The 20,464-nt window shown below is 35.0% G+C and overlaps 1 protein-coding gene across 6 annotated transcripts in view; it reads right to left on the bottom strand.

Moving 5' to 3' along the window:
• Positions 1-20,464, bottom strand: part of Hr78 (Hormone-receptor-like in 78) — a 51,778-nt gene that overhangs the window by 16,996 nt on the left and 14,318 nt on the right. For 3 of the 6 annotated variants that reach the window (XM_069838250.1, XM_069838248.1, XM_069838249.1), the window contains exons 4-5: positions 18,769-18,975; positions 9,833-10,036 (exon numbers count right to left, since the gene is read on the bottom strand). In XM_069838250.1, coding sequence (XP_069694351.1) covers positions 9,833-10,036; positions 18,769-18,975 — 411 coding nt within the window. Of the gene's footprint in view, positions 1-9,832; positions 10,052-18,768; positions 18,976-20,464 lie in introns of all 6 variants that reach the window. The other 3 variants (XM_069838253.1, XM_069838252.1, XM_069838251.1) reach the window with 3 other exon arrangements.

The following is a 20,464-nucleotide window of genomic DNA, read 5'->3' on the forward strand; positions in this document are numbered from 1 at the left end:
GATAGGTAATAAAGTTATAATATTTCACTGAGCTCCATACACTGAAATAGAAAACCCGAACAAACATTACGGCCTGATCTAGATCGAAAAGGCATTGACTGTGCCGTATTTCGCATTTTTGTGAAAAGTTCGTTATCGGTTGTAATAACTGTAAATGGCTAAAATACAATAATTTGAATAATAATATGGGACAAGGAGACGTTTGTAGTACTATAAATTGTAAGAAAAATAGGTTAGAGTTATCCTTCCGAAAGACCCAGGAAGGTGAGTTTATAGAATATAATATATATTTTATGAAAATAATATATATTTTATGAAAATAATATATAAACCTTATGTATTTCATATTTCAATAGTGGAAGGAAGGTGTTAATTTTTTCAAAACACGATATCGAAAGTACAATACATTTTATGATCTGCTAGGGAAAGAGTCTGTGATTAGGCGATAGTAGCGATCCTGGTGGTGAGCAACTATCTATGGATGCATATTTCAACTGTTTATGTTTGCATATTTAGTAAGTATTAAGCTTCGTGACTGTATATACTAGACTGTGACTATACTCTGTAGGGTTTTAATTTTAAAAGTTTAGCAGCAGTAAAGGCTGATGTTTTTGAAACACTAACTTCCTGTGAAACACGTCTTAGAGATTTATTAGGAGAACATGTAAACGATGCACTGATTTCATCAATTTTTTCTTCCGTCAATACTCTTCGTTTTTGCTTAGGAATTGTAGCGTTTACCGACCCTGTTGTCCTTAATTTGTTAACAAGACGTCTAACAGTTTCTCTACCTGGAATTGGAGCACCCGGATATTTCACTTCAAATTGCCTACGCACCTCTCTACATGCCTCTGTTTTCACATGCATCATACATAAAAACTCTCTGTTCAAGCATGAATTTTGCGTTTTGCATTGTTAACAAATTTTACACACAAGCTGAATATTTAAGCAACTATGTCAAGAAACTGCACTGTACGTGTTAAATACAGCAACAGCTGGCTCACAACTGATAAGGCCCATTCACAATGAAAATTGAACACAACCGTAACATAAACACAGAAGTTTGCGGCCAGGCTACCAAATGGGATCATTTACAATGATTCACATAAACACTGATATTAACATTACCGTAAGACGTTAACATGGAAGTTTACAAACTCCAAACTTTCATGTTTATGCTTACGTGATTTGCAAACAGAACACAATCGTGGAGCGCTGAAGTATAAGACAGAATATGAGGAAATGGCGTCGTTGTTATGTTACCATGGTTACCAAGTATGTTTGCTGTTATGTTTATGTTCCCATCGTGAATGATGGTATGACTTCTTGATTTTACCGTAACGTTTACATTCTTAAGTTAATGCTTACGTTATGTTTAATTTTCATTGTGAATGAGCCTTAACTGATAACTTGTCGACCTTGATTGTCGAGTGTGTATCAACAACTGCGCGCACAAAGCAGCATATCAGCACATGCCACTTTCCTGGCCCCACCCGTAGACGAACGCTCTGTAGCACTGTAGGTATGTTAACAGAAAACCACAATTCAAGTCACACAGTTTGTGTGCATTCAAAGTTGGGTTTCTGGCATTTTGTCAGCCCACTTGAGGTGTGTGGATATGAAGGGAAAAATTGAGACGGTGTCGGGTGTAGTTCCTGGGTAGATAGGGTAACCATCCATCTGGCAAAAGGAAGACATGTCCTCTTTTTTAATCATTTTATCTTGTCCGGCAGGCATTAAAAAATTTTTTTTAAGTCCAGCATTTTGCATTTCAACTAGAATTAATATTAAACAGCAACACCATAGGAATAGGTTATCCCGCTCACATATTGCATGACTGCATCCAACATGGTGCTGACAGTTTTCTTATAGATATGGAGAGTATTATACTAAAAATTTTTAATTATTTCAGTATCTATACAGTTCGTACAGAGGAATTGAAGGACTTCTGTGAATTTGTTGATGAAAACTATCACCAATTTCTGAGTTCATCTAAAACAAGAAGGTTAAGCTTATTTCCTGCTTTGGAAATGCTAATTAAAATGTTCCCAGTACTGAAATTACATTTTATGTCCCAGCTATCTAAAACTGTGCCAGTAATGAAAGTTTTTTTTTTTTAACGAGTTCTCAGAACTGTATCTTTGGTTTCTTCATTCGATAATGTACATCTTCCACACTAAAATCGAAAGTGTTGATAAGGAACATAATTCTACAGTGGAAGTCTATGACTTGCTTATGTCAGTTTCCATTGCTTTGCAGGATAGGCTGAAAAATGAGGTTTTTTTTTTATTTGGGTTATTTTACGACGCTGTATCAACATCTAGGTTATTTAGCGTCTGAATGATATGAAGATGATAATGCCAGTGAAATGAGTCCGGGGTCCAGCACCGAAAGTTACCCAGCATTTGCTCGTATTGGGTTGAGGGAAAACCCTGGAAAAAACCTCAACCAGGTAACTTGCCCAGACTGGGAATCGAACCCGGGCCACCTGGTTTCGCAGCCAGATGCGCTGACCATTACTCTACAGGTGTGGACTGAAAAATGAGTTCTTACCACTAAAAGTAAAACAATCATTAAATTCATTTTCTGAAATTTGCATAGGATATATAAACAAATGGTCAAAACCTATGAAAGAATTTACCTACTATCAATGGCTGAATCTGGAAGACATACAAAACATAAAATATGATGACCTACTGACATGCATTGAATTCTTACACTCTAAAAACGTCACTATTCAAGATTCTAAGCTATTTGATCAATTCTGCAATGTACAAAGATATGCCAATCAAGTTAATTTTGACGAAGATTTAACTTTAGATAAACAATGTGCAAATTCTTCAATTCCAATAGTTCTGCAAGCACTGAAACTTTCTCAGAACTTTTAAAAATATGTAAATTTTATTTCTCTATCCCAAGTCACAATGGAAGTGTTGAGAGATTATTTCCCCAAATATCTGCTCAATGGACAAAAGAACGAAATTGCATGCTAACGGAGACAGTCAGAGGTATCATCATTGTGAAATATAATTTCAAGGACATGTCCTGTGAACAGTTCCATAGTTATTTCCTGCAAGATAGAAGTTTGACTCCTCAGGCTCTCCTGCACAAAGTGGGCTCCACCGATAAGTGCAGATGTAATACTGATCCAGCAACTATATAGTGACAAAAAATGACTAAAGTGAGCCATTATTTTTATCTTTAATTTTGTTCATATGCTATATAGGGACAGGCTACGAATCTGACGATAATGCTACATGAACATATCTGTATAGACCAAGAAAAAAAATGGGCCACCTAATTTTAGTAAGTTCCAGATAATACATTATGCATGTGCAGTAAACAAGAGCGCCTAAATGTATGCTACTTGTGGACAGTTTTGCGAAGCTTGTTGCCTACATTCAGGACTGCTACCAAGACTCAGCCTGCATTTTATTTCCGTATCTGTACACATGTGATTTAATATTCATAGTGAAATTTAAGACTATTTTCTTCTTCTCTGTTAAAATGTAGATGTATTTTTTTTTTATTTTAGTTGGTTATTTAACGACGCTGTATCAACTACGAGATTATTTAGCGTCAGTGAGATTGGTGATAGCGAGATGGTATTTGGTGAGATGAGGCCAAGGATTCGCCATAGATTACCTGGAATTCACCTTACGGTTGGGAAAAACCTCGGAAAAAACCCAACCAGGTAATCAGCCCATGCGGGGATCGAACCCGCGCCTGAGTGCAAGCCCCTTAACCGACTGAGCCACGTCGGTGGCTATGTAGATGTATGTAGGCTAGTTTGAACCAGTCTCTGGATATTGGTGTTTTCTTTGTGTTGACGAAAATTGTAAAACAAGAAGCAAGAAGATAGTGAATGTACTGCTGGTTCAACTGTGATCATGTGGCAGTGAAAATACCGAAATCCTGGAATTCAGATCCTGAGATGTGGTTCATTAATGTGGAAGCACGTCTTATTAGGCTTCCAGGATCAATGAAACTTTCATCACAAAGTTGGTTAGAAGTTGTTTCTTGTTGTTTCTTTTGGCACTGGATTGTTTTGTGACCACCTTCAAGAAGTCATCGACGAATTTTGAGTAATGTATATAAACATCTGAGTGGACTAGTTTCCTTCTGAGACAAAAAATAGTTAGTCTTTCAATTTTCTCAGCAAAAAAAAAAAATTTTTTTTTTATTGCTTTCATTTTTCTACCACATTTACCTTTATGCTAAGGGGAAAATCTGCCAGTTTCATCGTATCTCTTAAGAATTTTGTTAACACGCCTAAATGAACCCCACATTGTCTATATCCCTTTGAGTCACAGAAATATACTCACTGACAGTTACAATCTTACTTCTTTTCAGCAGTGATGTCCATCATGAACACCAACACGAATGATAGCTCTAACTTTCTTAAAAAATTCAATACAAAGAAAGTTGTTTGAAAAATTCTGGAATAACTATTTGAACCTAACAAAAAAAAAAAGTATATTGAACTAGTTTGTAGGTTAATGTAAGACTTGACATAGGTGAATAAAATTGTAAAGTAAGGCAGATCTGGGGTAATATAGAATTGGAACAGGTCTGTCTTACAGATATATGATGGATGAATAAATATATCGTATCATATCATATTTGAACCTAACTGAACTTTAAAGTATATCAAAAATGACTTACAGAACAGATGTACTAATTTGAAGGAATAAATCAGGGGATTTGCAGTTTAACTTGGTTATTTAGTGATGCTCTATCAACCACTTGGTTATGTAGCATCAATGGAATTGATGATAGCAAGATGGTATCTGGCGAGATAAGGCCGAAGATTCGCCACAGATTACCTGATATTCATGTTACAGTTAGAAGAGACCTCAGAAAAAACCAAACCAGGTAATAAGTCCCAGTGGGAATCAAACCCACACCCGAGTACAACTCTAGATCAGCAAGCAAATGAAGTACGATCTGATCTATGCTGGTGGCTTTTGCAGTGTTTAGAACCATACAATGTGAAAAGTCTCTAAAGAGAAATGCTGTTCACATTAATTTGCACACTGTTGTACCTAACAGATCTGAACTCTTCAGGCGAGTGGTATTCATTACGAGGCCCGTAGACCACATGAAACTCTGAAAGATATTTTATTTCGGTCTTGAACTAATATTACTATTCTTTTCTTAGAATTTTTTTAAATTTTTTTTTTATTTATGTGCGATTTGAGAAAAATTTGGTTAGCCTACCCCTACATAATTACTAGCAGTGAAGGTGTTCAATGAAGACACGCATTTGCTTTCTTTCTATATGTGCATGTACTAAGCATAGTTATTATCTTACTTACTTACTTACTTACTTACTTAATGGCTTTTAAGGAACCCAGAGTTTCATTGCCACCCTCACATAAGCCTGCCATCGGTCCCTATCCTGTGCAAGATTAATCCAGTCTCTATCATCATATCCCACCTCCCTCAAATCCATTTTAATATTATATGGTTATTATCAGTGTTGTAATTTAAGATTCAAATGTAAACATTTTCGTCTAAATTAAAAGTTACTGTTAATATTTTCACAGTTTCTGTTGCAACATGGTTCAATGGAGTGTTGTAAATATGGCTGTTGTTTTTCGAAAGGTAAAAGACAAAAACTGGAAGAGGAAGGAAGAGTTTTTCAAAACAATTGGGAATATGCATTTTTTCTTCATACCAGCAAAAAAAGGTGTACCACAGTCTAGTATATACAGTCATGAAGCTTGAGTTGATGACTGTACTAGGAACAATAGAATGTGCCAGTACTGTTTCACATTGAATGTGATGAGGCGATAGTAGCGATCCTAGTGGTTAGCAACTATCTATGGATGCATATTCCCTACATATTGAGCTTCGGAGCTGTATATACTAGACTGTGGTAGTACCATGTGCTTATTATTTCGCGATATAAGAATGCATTACAAACGTTTCAATCTTCATAGATATTATAATACCATGCATACAAATTTTGATAATATGTGTCCACAACATTCTCAATCAATAAAAAAAAAAAAAAAAAAAAATTGAAAATATTAAAAATGTCCATAGTATATTAGTAAAATTGTATCAGCTTATTTTGTTCCTGGCTACGTGGAAGAGAAGGCCTGATGACCTTAACTTCGCCAGAATAAATAAATAAATAAATAGTATCTGAACAGAAAGTAATGTACATCACTATGCATAAACCGAATTGATAACTAAAGCATCATACCATGAAGCAGAAATTTTAGCACGTAGGCTGAAGTCACAGATGCAGAGATTGTTAAATGCTTTTCAGCTATATGTGATGCGTTATTTTCTAATTTCCAAACGCAAAACAGATTATAGATGAAATAAAACAACAAATAAATCTGTTTGTATTGATTTGATTTTGCAGAGAAGTAGCAGAGTCCTTCCTGTTCAGTTTCAAAACACTACTGGGTGTTCAGTTCAAAATGTGTCTTGGCTCGCTGTATGCCGTCATGTGGCTAGCTGATGAGCCTAGAGAATTCAATCTTCCTACACTTCCGCAGCTCAGGTGTATAACCTAAGAGGTAGAGAAGATGGCTAGCAAGTACGGCGTTCATTCTGAAGAGTACGTACCGATACGTACGGTAACGCCAGTAGTGGCAGGAATGTGAACTGTTTGGAAATACGTACTGTCGGGATATGGGGAGAGGGTTAAGACAATTACTTACGTATTTGTTGACATTAACTTCGACGGTCAACATGGACACGGAGCATTTGATTTATGTTGTGGAATGTTACCGTACGCAACCTATGATAACAAATACCCTGCGTACGACTTGCCGGCGCAAAACACAGTTCGAAAGAGGTTATGGTAGCACACAGACCGTACAGACCACCATCTGTTGCTACGACGTTCAAGTTATACCGTACACGTTCTCAAGTTCAGATTGAAGAACGCCTTAAATAATAGGCAACTTCTCTAACATATTAGCTGAAACTCGCTTCAAATTGGTGACCCAACAACAGTGACATCATGACACACTTTGAAATGAACACCCAGTAGTAATAGGCCTATATAAGTATTCATTATTTTATTTTGAATAATAATAATAATAATAATAATAATAATAATAATAATAATAATAATAATAATAACAATAATAATAATAATAATAATAATACAGTAAAACCTGTTCAAGACGGAAGTAACATGATCCCAATTTTTTTTCCGTTGTAGACAGGTTTCCATATTATTCAGGTGTGAAGTTAAAATGAAATATTTTATCATTTGTATAAATGAAAAACAAAATGGTATGCCGCAAACTGCAAGAAGTACAAAATATCCCGTTTAACACTACTGACATTAAATTAGCTTTCTGTCGCTTATACCAGTGGTGAATCATATTGAAGAAGAATCTCATTTTCTGTATAAATGTTTTCGTAACTCACTCATTAAACGCTATTAAATCACACTAAATTTAATATCTAAAATTATACTGTAATAGTGTACTGCATATCACTGCACTTTTTTTAATTGGTTTAGGAGCCATCCATTAGAAGCCTTGAATTCTGGTTTATCTAATTTTTTTTTGGCCAGTTCAAGGGTTTGTTTTGCAGAATAGGTCCAGAAATTTGCATGATCTTTGAAAGGGCATGAAGAACTCACTCTCACAACAGTTCATTTATTTCCACATAACCGGCTGTTTTCTGTTTCCTCTTTATGTCACCCTTATTAACTGCAAGCCACTCACTCATGAGACAGTCTTTATTTTTCACTCACTCATAAGATGGTCTTTATTTTTCAAAGTGTTACACCTGAATTTTCCATAACTGAACTTCAACATTATTGCCCATATATTTAGTTTCTCATTTTCCTTTAAGTCGACAACTTTTACTTCATCATTTAACAATAATGACACATTTTTACGCAAAATTTTTTTTCTATCACGTTGTGTTCTGCCCAGCTACGACATTATACTGGTGTGAAGCATTGAGAATCTTTGAAGGGACTCACTCGTTTGCCTAGTCAACTGGGTAATAAAATTTGTGAATGCCAGGCCAACACACCCTCGCACCCTCTAAAATTTTGCAAAGAAAACGTTTTTATCTTAGTGACCTACATATGTCGTACATTTCTTGAAATTACACACTGTTACAAAATATAGTTTACATTAAAATAGTGTGTCCAAAATATTATTTCCGTTTTGTACAGTATCGGATAGTTTCCGTTTCTGCATTGGACAGTTTCCGTTTTATTCAGGACAAATTATACATAATACATACGAATTTCGCCAGGACTAATAAATTGTTCCGAAATAGACAGGATTCCGGATTATTCAGGTTCTGATTTGAACAGGTTTCATTGTAATAATAATAATAATAATAATAATAATAATAATAATAACAATAATAATAAATTATAATCATAAAATAATAATAAAGTAATAATAGGCGTAATAATAAAAATAATAAAATAAAAATCCGCATATTGTTACATTCTATTTCTGGAAATACAATGTGGCTTTAGGAAAATTACTATTTCTCATTATTGGCTCCCCTCTAATTTATAGCAAGTACCACTGCTTCAGTGTCGAATCATAGTCATCACTTATAAAATGAGGAAACACTTAAGTACTGAATGTTTCCTTAGCACTTATTTTAGATCATATTGCAGAGACGCTACTCTTTATATGCACTGAGCATTCCCTTGACATCGAGAGAAATATGGTAACAATGGCTAGATGAGAGCGCTTTCGCACATTCCATTTTTTTCCAGCACCTTCAAATTGTTAAATCGGCATTATTATCGTAGACAAATACAGAAGTAAATACAATAGAGCTCTAAATTTTACAAAATGTCGTGAAAGCATTTTACAGAAGAAGAAAGAAGTGAGCTAAGAGAACTAGTTATGAAATCTAAATAAATATAAATCTGCACAAACCAAGTGCAAAATAATAACAAAACCAAAATAGCTTTGTGTGTTCCCAAAAACAGGTTATTATTACATTATTATCAGTTATTGCTGTATTATTACATAAATCTTCCTGAAATGATGCTGTAGCGTAAACTCTCAAAGCAACCAGTATTTTCAGCAGTGGTGAAATCGTAAGCCTCTCTTGGTTGTTTTGTGATTTCCAATGAGAGGCACCAGAATATCCACAACAGTGTTTTTGTTGAAACTGGATCTCCTCATAATGGTCATTGTTCATCTCTGAAGGGTTTTCCATATCTCTGATATATCTTTTGTTTTGCCGAAACAAATTTTCATTTTCATTATAGAACTCAATAGATTCATCAAAATTATAATCATCATCAATTGAATACTGAATCAGCTGATTACAATGCGCATGAGGAAACACTTGAGTAAGCTGACAAGCTACCTTATTTGAATAGTGTTCACTTCAGTGGAATTTATGAATTGGAAATGATTATAAGCAACTGCTTAAGGGTTTCCTTACGATAAGTGTTGACTATGAATTTGGCCCTTAGACAATAGTATTAGTTTTCATTTTTAGGAAAGCTTATGATGGAGGTTTAAAACGTGTGAAGGGAAAACATACTATTCTGTGAAAGATATTGACTCTATGAATATTTTTGGTTAGAGTAAATTATTACATGAGCATGACCAAAAAATCTCACGCAAACACGGACATATTTACTAACATATAACATGAAAATAAATCAATCTTACAGGTTCAACTTAACACTCGTTACATTTTTCTTTTCACGTGACTGGCTGGTGTGAAATGAAGCATATGCACAAATGTCAAATGTTTAATAAATTTCACCAAACACCTGCCCCAGTTCTAAAGCAAACAGTCACACATTTCACAGTTTTTTTTTTATTAAATACAAACTAAATATAGTACATAAGCTAACCTGTTGTTTTCGAACTCATCAGGCCAAGGTCAGAAAGACTAAACGTGGATGGCAACACAGGTGACTTAGAATCCATGGCCAAGTCCTTTCTGATGAAAATCTTGTTTGCTGGATTTGACGCAAAACCTGGTGCATTGTTGTTCATTCCAACAGATGATGTAAAGTCTCTCTTCTCAGTCATCGGCTTCCTCTCATGCTGGACGGCTAAAACATGGGGAGCTTTGAATGTTTCTCGTGTCTGTTTCGGGCAACACATCGGCTTACTTCTAAACAATTTGTTACAGCAGAGCTAGGAAAGGTGATCATGTTAATTCTATATTAGTGTTAAATTACAGTTTTGTGAGGACATGTTATGCTTGGTTATATATTATTGTATATGAGAGAGAATTACAGACATGAAAGAAAACTAGGCCTTTATTACTACTGATATGCTTACACATCACACTTTCAATAATTGTTAGTGCACAGTGTGTTGAGTAAAGGCTCATTCACAATGAAAATTAAACATAACGTAGGCGTTAACTTAAGAATATAAACGTTACGGTAAAATCAAGAAGTCATACCATCATTCATGATGGGAACATAAATATAACCGCAAACATACTTGGTAACCATGGAAACATAACAACAACGCCATTTCCTCATATTCTGTCGTATACTTCAGCGCTCCACGATTGTGTTCTGTTTGCAAATCACGTAAGCATAAGCATGAAAGTTTTGAGCTTGCAAACTTTCATGTTAACATCTTACGGTAATGTTTATGTCATTGCTTATGTGAATCATTGTGAATGATCCCATTTGGTAGCCTGGGCGCAAACTTCTGTGTTTATGTTACGGTTATGTTTAATTTTCATTGTGAATGGGCCTTAACTGTACAAACGCAAAGGGCTGTAAGCACCATTCAAATAAAAGAACTTATCTGTCTGTAACCTCAGGGCTCTCCACTAATTACAGTAATTATTAATATTTCTTGTTCAAAATAACTTCCTTCTTCATTTCAAACTTCGATAACATTTCAAATCACGTAAGACGTCCATGTAAAGACCTCACCATCAACAAAATGAAGACCAAGATCACAAATGATCCACGCAACTTATCTACTTGTACATTCCATTCAAACTTTCTAAGAAATTTTCACTATTTGCCCTCCACATTTCTACAGAAATTTTTCAACACACACTGTTGGTACTAATATCAAATGTGTAAGAAGGTTACAAGTGTAATGCAGTGCATGCTTTTTTTGAATACATATACAATTGATTCACAATTTAAAGTGGATGATATTGCTTCAATGTAAAGCCCGTAAATATATATGGTGCAGAAATTATTGGCTACAGATGAGATTAAATTATGACGACGATTTAATAACTCTATTAATTAAATTTGGAACAACCACTGCACGGAGTGAATGCATGTATTTTCCTCCTGACTAACTTCATAATTCAAAGTAGATATAATTCACTATGAGTCCACACTTGTGGAGTAACGGTTAGCGGATCTTTCTGTGAAACCAGGTGGCCTGGGTTCTAATCCCGGTCAGGACAAGTTACCTGGTTGAGGTTTTTTCCAGGGTTTTCTCTCAATCCAATATGAGCAAATGCTGGTAACTATCAGTGCTGGACCCCAGACTCATTTCACTGGCATTATCAACATCTCATTCAGATGCTAAATAAATAAATACACAATATGCATACTGCAGTTTAAAGAGGACTTGAACATGGCAAAATCTAAACCCGTGAAAAAATACTACTTCCAAAGAAAATGGGAATACATTTATTTTGTTGTTGAAGACGAAAGTATTGCTTGTTTACTGTGTTCCATCCAATTTATTTCTACTAGTCATTTCAATATTAAACCACATTTCAACAAAGCCCATATTAAGAATTATGGAATGCACAAACTTTCGGGTAAGTTCATTATTACGAACTGTACCTATATTGATTATTTATTTATATACTGTTAAATTAAGGACGTCACTCTCTGTGCTCATTTTGAATTGAAATTAATAGTGACTTTCAAGATTCATTACTTAAATTCTATAAATTTGTGTTTCTGTAGATGATGATAGGAGGATAATTTTCGAAAATCTAAAGCAGGTTAGGTGCAAAGAAATCAAGAAACTACAGAGAGGAAAACTAGCATAATTGTAAACCTTGAAATGAGATAACGCATTATAAATACAATGAATTTATTACAATCCTTTTTGAAAGTTACATGCCGCCACTGATGGACCTTTGCATGGGCAGAGAATGTAAACAACTCTACGCGGAACTCGATCATCCCCAACAGAAGTGGAGTGAGGCTCACATCATATTTCCCCTACTTACGGGTTCTGCAGGCCTGATTTAAGTAGTAATATTGCATTTCTTTCCAAATCTTCTCCAGTAACAACACAGTTATTTAAATATTTCTGTTCTTACAAACTTCGGAGGCATGAGTTAAGTGAAACATAAAATGCAAATGTCACGTGACCTTTAAATCACAATGCAACAACATCATGGTAATGCAAACATGTCTCTAATAAAAATAATTCCACTCAAGAGACTAGCATTATTTGTATATACACACCACAAATGATGCTTTTATCTTATCTTGACAGCTCAAAGACGAGGAGTTTGTTTCTCATTTAAGTAACTGCACCAATCTATACTAATAATAAATCTGTAGCCAAAACTTTTCTGGTAATTTTCGATTTTCCAAAAATAATTGGTGTTAACATGTATAATTAACCATCCTGAAACCGAAAATCGCCTTTTTTTTTTAATTTTTGTTTGTATGTCTGTCTGTCTGTCTGTCTGGACGTTTGTTACCTTTTCACGCGATAATGGTTGAACGGATTTCGATGAAAATTGGAAAATAAATTAAGTTCGTTGTAACTTAGATTTTAGGCTATATGGCATTCAAAATACGTTATTTAAAAGGGGGGTTATAAGGGGGCCTGAATTAAATAAATCGAAATATCTCGCTTATTATTGACTTCTGTGAAAAATGTTGCATAACGAAAGTTTCTTTAAAAATGATTTCCGATAAGTTTTATTCTATGCAAAATTTTGATTGGACTGATATTTAAGGATATACAAGACTTTTAAAATAACAATATAATACATTTTCACCGCTGCCTCAGATTATAGCGTTGTTGTTCCTGCAGTAACTCCTATGTGCAAAATATAAAATTTATAAGTGGGGGGGGGGGAATTATAAGTAGGAAAAAAAAATACATTGATTCATTCCATGGCAATGGTACATAGGAGATCGTGAATTCTTACATTTTCAAAAGAAAGAAATATAATTAAATTATTACCATAATTCAATGGAACCATATAGCAAGTAATATGAAGTTTACACATTAAAAATAAATGATATGTCAATCTTCATTAAACTAAGGTTGCATGTAATAACAAATAGGAAACATGTTAAAGGAATTGTCATTGCACCAAATGAGTGCTCTCTGGACCAAAATGATCGCATTTTAATTATTAAAATACAATTTAAATTAAGTAACATATTAAACAATTTATCCTTCTATCAAACACGAATGTTCCCTGGATCAAACGTCCTATTTTAGTTATGTAATTACTTCATATTTATTTCTAACAGGTGCAGTGGAGCGCACAGGTACGGCTAGTATACAATAAGATTTTTAGTTCAGAATCATAATAAATCAATTTAAAGAAGTTTTAAGAAGTGTATATACATGACTGCATTTGTTGTTCACTGAAATGGATAAAATGTAGAATCAATCACTGGTTTTACAGTTTCTGAGCAATTTTTCTCTAACTATACTACTGGTCCATTCTGAAATTTTACCTTGGATCGAGTGAAAATACAAACATTGGATATAAACAAGCCATTAATCATAGCCTATAGCCAAGTGAAGGAATGGCAATGCAGCCGCTGTAATTCCTCATTGAACTGCAAGACAATTACAATTTCTTGTCTCTCACGAAGTTAGTTTTCCGTAAGTTTCTTTCCAAATGAAATAACATTTAAGAAGAGAGACATAGCGTGAACGTAACAAAATTTCAGACCTATATATTGGATGGAGAAAATTCAAAGATCAGTTCATTATATTAAAGACAGTGTTTGAGTTAATATTACAGATAAAGTTTGTTATATTTAATTACACTTAATTAACAGACGAAATAATAATGAGATTTGTGCACAACAAAATTAATATAATACTAAAATATAACTGTTGCTTTCTTCTCCTCCCTTCCTGGCTCTGTTCTGCTGTGATCTAAATCTTCTTAGAGCATAAAAAATTTCATGAAAACCAAATTGCTTTTGCAAAGGCAAAACCATAATTTAGAAGAACGAGTTTGCGGGGTAAGTAGTGCTACTTCATTACATTGCTTTCATAATTTTGAAAGGAAAGACATGTGGATTAACTATATGATTTAGACCTTTTTGGTGTTATCTCCTAGCAAATTTCTTCCTTATGTCTGTCAATTAGACGAATACCTACAAACCCACAATAATATGAGCGTTGTATTTTTTTCTAGCTAAAATTGCACTAAACAACCTCCCAATATCATGAGGATCTCTTATATCTGGTCGGCCTGCATAGTGTCTATCTAAAAACGAGATGTAACTCTCCTGATAAGAAAACCACAAATCAATTATATAGTCTTGCATTTGCTTATTTTCATTTCATTCTGCTTGTTAATAGGCGAAACACTGAATTTTAAAATCTGTGCTAAGTTAACAACAGCTTCAAACCTCCAATGAGAGTGTTATACAATACAGGCAAAAAAGGGAGCTTTGTCATGAAGTCCTTAATGCCAAATCCTGCTAAATAAACAATTTGTCAATAGATTCACATTTCACCAGGATTATCGTGTGAGAGTTGAATTCAAAAATACATTTTTTACAATCTCACATTCAATCCGTAAAATTTTCCATTTGCCCCACTGCAATAACCACATAACAAACGTCCATATGACTTGCAACTTATGAGTAAGGGATTGTATTTTTCAGTTTCTCCTGTAAAGCCACATCAACTGTTATATATAGTTTTGCTTACACCACCTATCTTTATTCCATATTATTAAATTGTAACAAAACTAACGTAATTCAGTTTAAATCCTGTCCAAATTCAACCTCGCAAATTTCAAGTCCAAAAATTAACAATAGGTCCCTAACAGAAACAACAACCAAATCTGTGGCAGGTTGGGTGGTGTGAGTTTAGGATTTTAGTGACAGGTTAGGTTAATTTAGACTTTTATTGTGGTTTGCATACACAAAACTGTGACAGGTTAGGTTAGGATAGTTTAGGCTTTTGTTATGCCTTGTGTAGGTAAATCTGTGGCAGGTTAGGTTGGGTTAGTTTAGAATTTTAGTGAGAGGTTAGGTTAGTTTAGGCTTTTATTGTGGTTTGCATATACGAAACTGTGACAGGTTAGGTTAGGATAATTTAGGCTTTTGTTATGCCTTGTGTAAGCAAATCTAGAGCAGGTTAGGTTGGGATAGTTTAGGATTTTAGTGAGAGGTTAGGCTAGGTTAGTTTAGGCTTTTATTGTGGTTTGCATATTTTAAACTGTGACAGGTTAGGTTAGGATAGTTGAGGCTTTTGTTGTGCCTTGTGTAGGCTAATCTATGGCAGGTTAAGTTGGGTTAGTTTAGGATTTTAGTGAGAGGTTAGGTTAGGCTTCTATTGTGGTATACATATACGAAACTGTGACATGTTAGGTTAGGATAGTTTAGGCTTTTGTTATGCCTTGTGTAGGCAAATCTGTGGCAGATTAGGTTGAATTAGTTTTGGATTTTAGTGAGAGGTTAGGTTAGATTAGGTTAGTTTAAGCTTTTATTGTGCTCTGCATGTACGAAACTGTGACAGGTTAGGTTATGATAGTTTAGGCTTTTATTATGCCTTGTATAGGCGAGTCTGACAGGTTAGGTTAATTTAGGCTTTTATTATCCTTTGCATATACGAAACTGTGACAGATTAGGTTAGGTTTTTCTAGGTTTTTGTTTGCCATAAGTTTTATTTTTCTTTCAGACAGTCTGGATCACTGTTACAAGAACGAACCTAGGATTGGAGGGCCGAACCATATAGTAGAAATTGATGAATGCAAGATTGAACGTAGGAAATTTGAGGCTGGTCGTGTTATTGAGGGTTCTTGGGTTTTGGGCATGATAGATCATGAGACAAAGGAAGTGCGATTGGAGATGTGTCCGAATAATATGAGGGACAAAGATACTTTGCTTCGTTTTATTTGGAAACATGTCGCCGCTCAAACCACAGTAATGACGGACTGCTGGAAGGGGTATGAAGGGCTGGATGTTCATAATTTCCGTCATTTGACTGAATCACAGCCTTAACTTTTGGTCGGGAGAGCAGTGCATGCACGAACTTAATCGAGAAAGCATGGCGTGGACTTAGGGGACGTCTGTCTCGGGGAGACGTGAGCTAGGAAGACCTCAGTGATAACCTTTATGAATATTTATGGAGGAAGGATTGTTTGAGGCTGGTGCGCAATCGTTTTGAGGCTCTGATTGAAGATGTTAAATTACTCTATCCTGGTAGTGTCTGTTTCAAAGAAGGTGAAAGCGAGTGAGTGTGGCTGTCGTTTAGAGGGTAGTGATACTTTTTTTTTTATGTTGGCAGTTGAAGTGCATCAGTGTCTGCTATAATGGCGGGCTTGGAAAGAAAGTTCCGTTGTGATTTTTGTGTGTTTATTCTACTATTACGTGCTCTAGCTGAATGTTTTCCAGTGGCTATTGAATTAGTAACAGTTCTGCGTTCTTCACATTACATCACATCATGTTTTTCATTTGACAATAACAATACCAATATGCTGCTCCATACTACTGTGATACAGTGGACGGAAAGAAGCATAAATTAAACCTAAGAGAATAGAAACACTTCTATCCTTTCTGAATCAAACAACGGAAACAAGGAGAATCGCAATTGTAGGAGTTCAAAAAAACAGAATTCAGTCTATTCTTGGTTATAGCTTATGGTTAAACTCTAGAATCTCCGGTCCTAACAGAGAGTTACATTGAATAGAAAACAGAACATTTACACTCGCATTATATTGGACGTGTCATTTCACAGGTAATTTGCCACATATCTCTACAAGTAGTTTAGTTGAAACAATTACCAATAGAATGCTTAAGTTCTAAAATGCATCTCCACAAAAATTCGCTTTGAAATTCGACCATTTTCTATTCCAAAATCGGCGGAAGTCAATCAACTCTAGTTTCACCAAATCCTTAACTCCTCACTATTACTTCACGAAGAATTTTACAAATCATATTACACTTGAACTGTACAGTAATAAATCTTTACATCTCAGTTTTTCCTTTGTTTTATGTTTGAAACTGGATATGTGAAAAAGCATTTATAATGAAATAATTTTTGAAGCAACATACATAAAGCAAACATGCAACTAATGAAGTGACCACCATCATGCAAGAATATCTGAAGCTAATTAAAATGAAATATCACCAGCAGTGTCTCGTTTACAGAATGAATTACAAATTCATTTCAATGAAAACTCGTATTTGTCTATGACGTTCACAGGAACAGAGTCTGCGTATTTATATTTTACTCTCAATGGGATTCAGTTATTATGGAAGTTGCCCACATTTCCACACATAGAAGAATAAGCAATTCAAAGCTTTCAAGTACCTATGTTTAATATACAGACAGAGGAAGAGATAGAAGGACATTAACATTATAGGAAAATACGTAATAAACCATATGCACCAAGCATCAATAATACAGCAGCCAAAGTTACTGAATGAGAAACCAGTGCCTCTACATTTGCTTCAGTTAATCATAAATGGTCTAAAAATGTAGGCCTTATCTAACCACTCATGGTGGAGATAACTTACAGTATCAAATCCAGAAGAAAACTCGTTAACCAAATCTTCTATACCACAATTTCAGAAGTATGTACAAAATTCTGAGCCTCCATCTTAACACAATCTCTGAACGGAAAAGATGTTATTCACACTTTCTTTTCCGACAAGTACACATACACTCCCACACTTGAGCACAGATGCACACAACACACACTTGCGTGCACTCACAAGTGAGAAGTCTGTGTACAAAATACAATACTATACAGTAATTAAATTTATGCTCGACCATGCTGAAATGTAGTAATTATACACCTGGCAGCAGTCCTTTAATGCATGTCATTAAAGTACACCTATTCATTAAAATTCAGGTTTTCGATTATTCTCGGATATGCAATGGAAAGACAACTAGCAAAACGTCATGCACGCTGGAAATCCAATACTGTCGCAGAAGGTTATGTTCTGTTACTATAATAATTAGCGTTAATTGTAAATAATATTCAAATAAATTCAATTTGTCATCTCGTTTTTCAATGTCGAATTCAATTTCAAGGTTATATCAAGATTAATGTTTATCTTACGCTCTAGGTTATATCAAGGTCGTCGACATTCGTTCCCCGGAAAAAATCAATACTTTCACGTCTGCACACATCTCACAACTTACGAGATTGCACAAGGTCAGTTCGCTCCCCAGTCACATAAGAACAACATGAATACTTATAAATAATTTCAAGTTAGAAATATGGTCGAGCATAAAAAGTCGCATGAAACTTGCCTATAATGGTAATTAAGAAGCTCGTTTCATAAACATCGAGTCTTAATTACTATCATTATAGGCTCGTTGCATAATGTACTATTATTGTCCTGACATATATAGAAATGGAAATGTAATGTAACTTATAAAAATAAATTAATGCGGAAATTTATAACCTCAGTTCCCTCTAAATGTAAATGAATAAAGATAACTTTTATTTGAAAATATCTGGTGACAATTTAAGGTCTGTAACACTTCTAATTACAATCAAAACTTATTAATTATCCACTGAATTACAGTCACCAAATCTGAGAGCACAATAGTGGTCACCTCATTATTTTAATATAAATACAAAGAGTGAACAGAAAGCACACACCACCTAAGCAAGTTTTGAGATCCTTACAATCACTTCTCATGCCCATGGCCAGGCACTTCTGAAGGCGGCAGTACTGACAGCGATTTCTGTGGTGTTTTGTCACTTCACAGTTCTTGTTCCCACGACACTGGTACCCCAACTGCTTGCGAATTGAGCGTTTGAAGAACCCCTTGCATCCCTCACAGCTGATTGCACCATAATGACGACCTGTGACAACATGAATGAACATTATATTTATTTACTCACTTATGTTATAAATAATAATTGCACTTTCTTCTCTTCAGACCAAAAGTAGCAGATGCAGTGGCAATCTAATATGATGAAAATGTCACAGATGAGTGAAAATCCTAACAAACGATGCAACAGTCAAATACAGGGAAACCTGTCCTTATGGACACCAAGATACGGACACTCCCCATATATGGACAGATTTTTATGTCCCAACTGAAATAATATAGAAATAATGATAAATTTAACTCTCGTTTACAGACACACTCAGACACAAACACGGACAGCTGTTTCACAGTCGTAAAGCTTGCTTTACCTCCTGACTACAGCTCGACCAAGTTAAGTCTGCGAGCTGAGAGGGGAAGTTGGAGGCAGTTCTGTAGTGAAAGGAGGCGGTAACGAGAGGAGACCAGTACAGTCTCATATGACAGCAAAGTTTTCCTACTGCGCTTCAGTTCACAGAGCAGTAACAATTTAAGATGCTTTGAAATAGACTGTACTTCTACTTCTGCTTGACAGTGAGGTTTGGCATTCTGATTGCCAAGCGTGGGCGTAGGAGAGAAAGTTGCATGAGGGGGGAGGCTGGGAGACAGCATAACTATTGCCTTTACCTGAAGACAAGGACAAAAAGCTATTTTGTCGTCGTATATTTTGTAGCAAGAAGACTGTAACATAACCTATGCATTATTTTGTTCTGTGCTGTGCATCATGGAGCAAGTTTTATTTGATGAGATTCTAATATTGAGTGTTGAGGAAAATCCTCACGTTTACGATAAGCGGCGTGCCTCGTATAAAGATGAGAAAATGAAGGAGAATAGTGGCTTTCAATAGCTGCATCTTTGAACACCGATCGTAAGTGAATCATATTTTATTACTGTATTGGTTGTCTTACACACTACATATTCATGCTTCAATTCAATAATTACTGCTGTGTTCATTTTTGTTCTATTACAAATGCTTCTTCTCTAATTATTTTACGTTATGGTAGACTTAAAATAGGTTGTGATAATAAAGATGCATGGGCATATTTATAGTACCGTACCTAATGAAATGTTGCAGTTGAAATTTCGAAGTTGGTTAACCTGTGTTTATGTTGGCTGCCTTGTACTCATGAGAGAATGCCATTGGTCAATTATACACAAATAACATCAGAATGCGTAATATCGACTTTACATATCGTTATTGACATGCATATCGATATGCATAGTCGTCTACGTTCTCGGTTTATTGTGAATCAAAAATTTTAATATTCACGTCCTCTGCTTCTCGTTTTTCTGGTTCTCGTTCCCGGTTTATTGTGAACCAGCCTTAAGGGTCTCGTAGGCTACTACTAGCCCAGCTGGCTACCAGTTGTTAGCTGGAAGCAGGTGGATAAACAAAATCATAAAATTTACCCTATCTGATGGGTCCAAGGTTTCCGCAATCATGAAATGTATTCAACACATGATAGGTTTAATAGGATTATTCT

Source organism: Periplaneta americana, chromosome 10 (genome assembly GCF_040183065.1).
Source record: "Periplaneta americana isolate PAMFEO1 chromosome 10, P.americana_PAMFEO1_priV1, whole genome shotgun sequence".
Lineage (NCBI taxonomy): Eukaryota > Metazoa > Arthropoda > Insecta > Blattodea > Blattidae > Periplaneta > Periplaneta americana.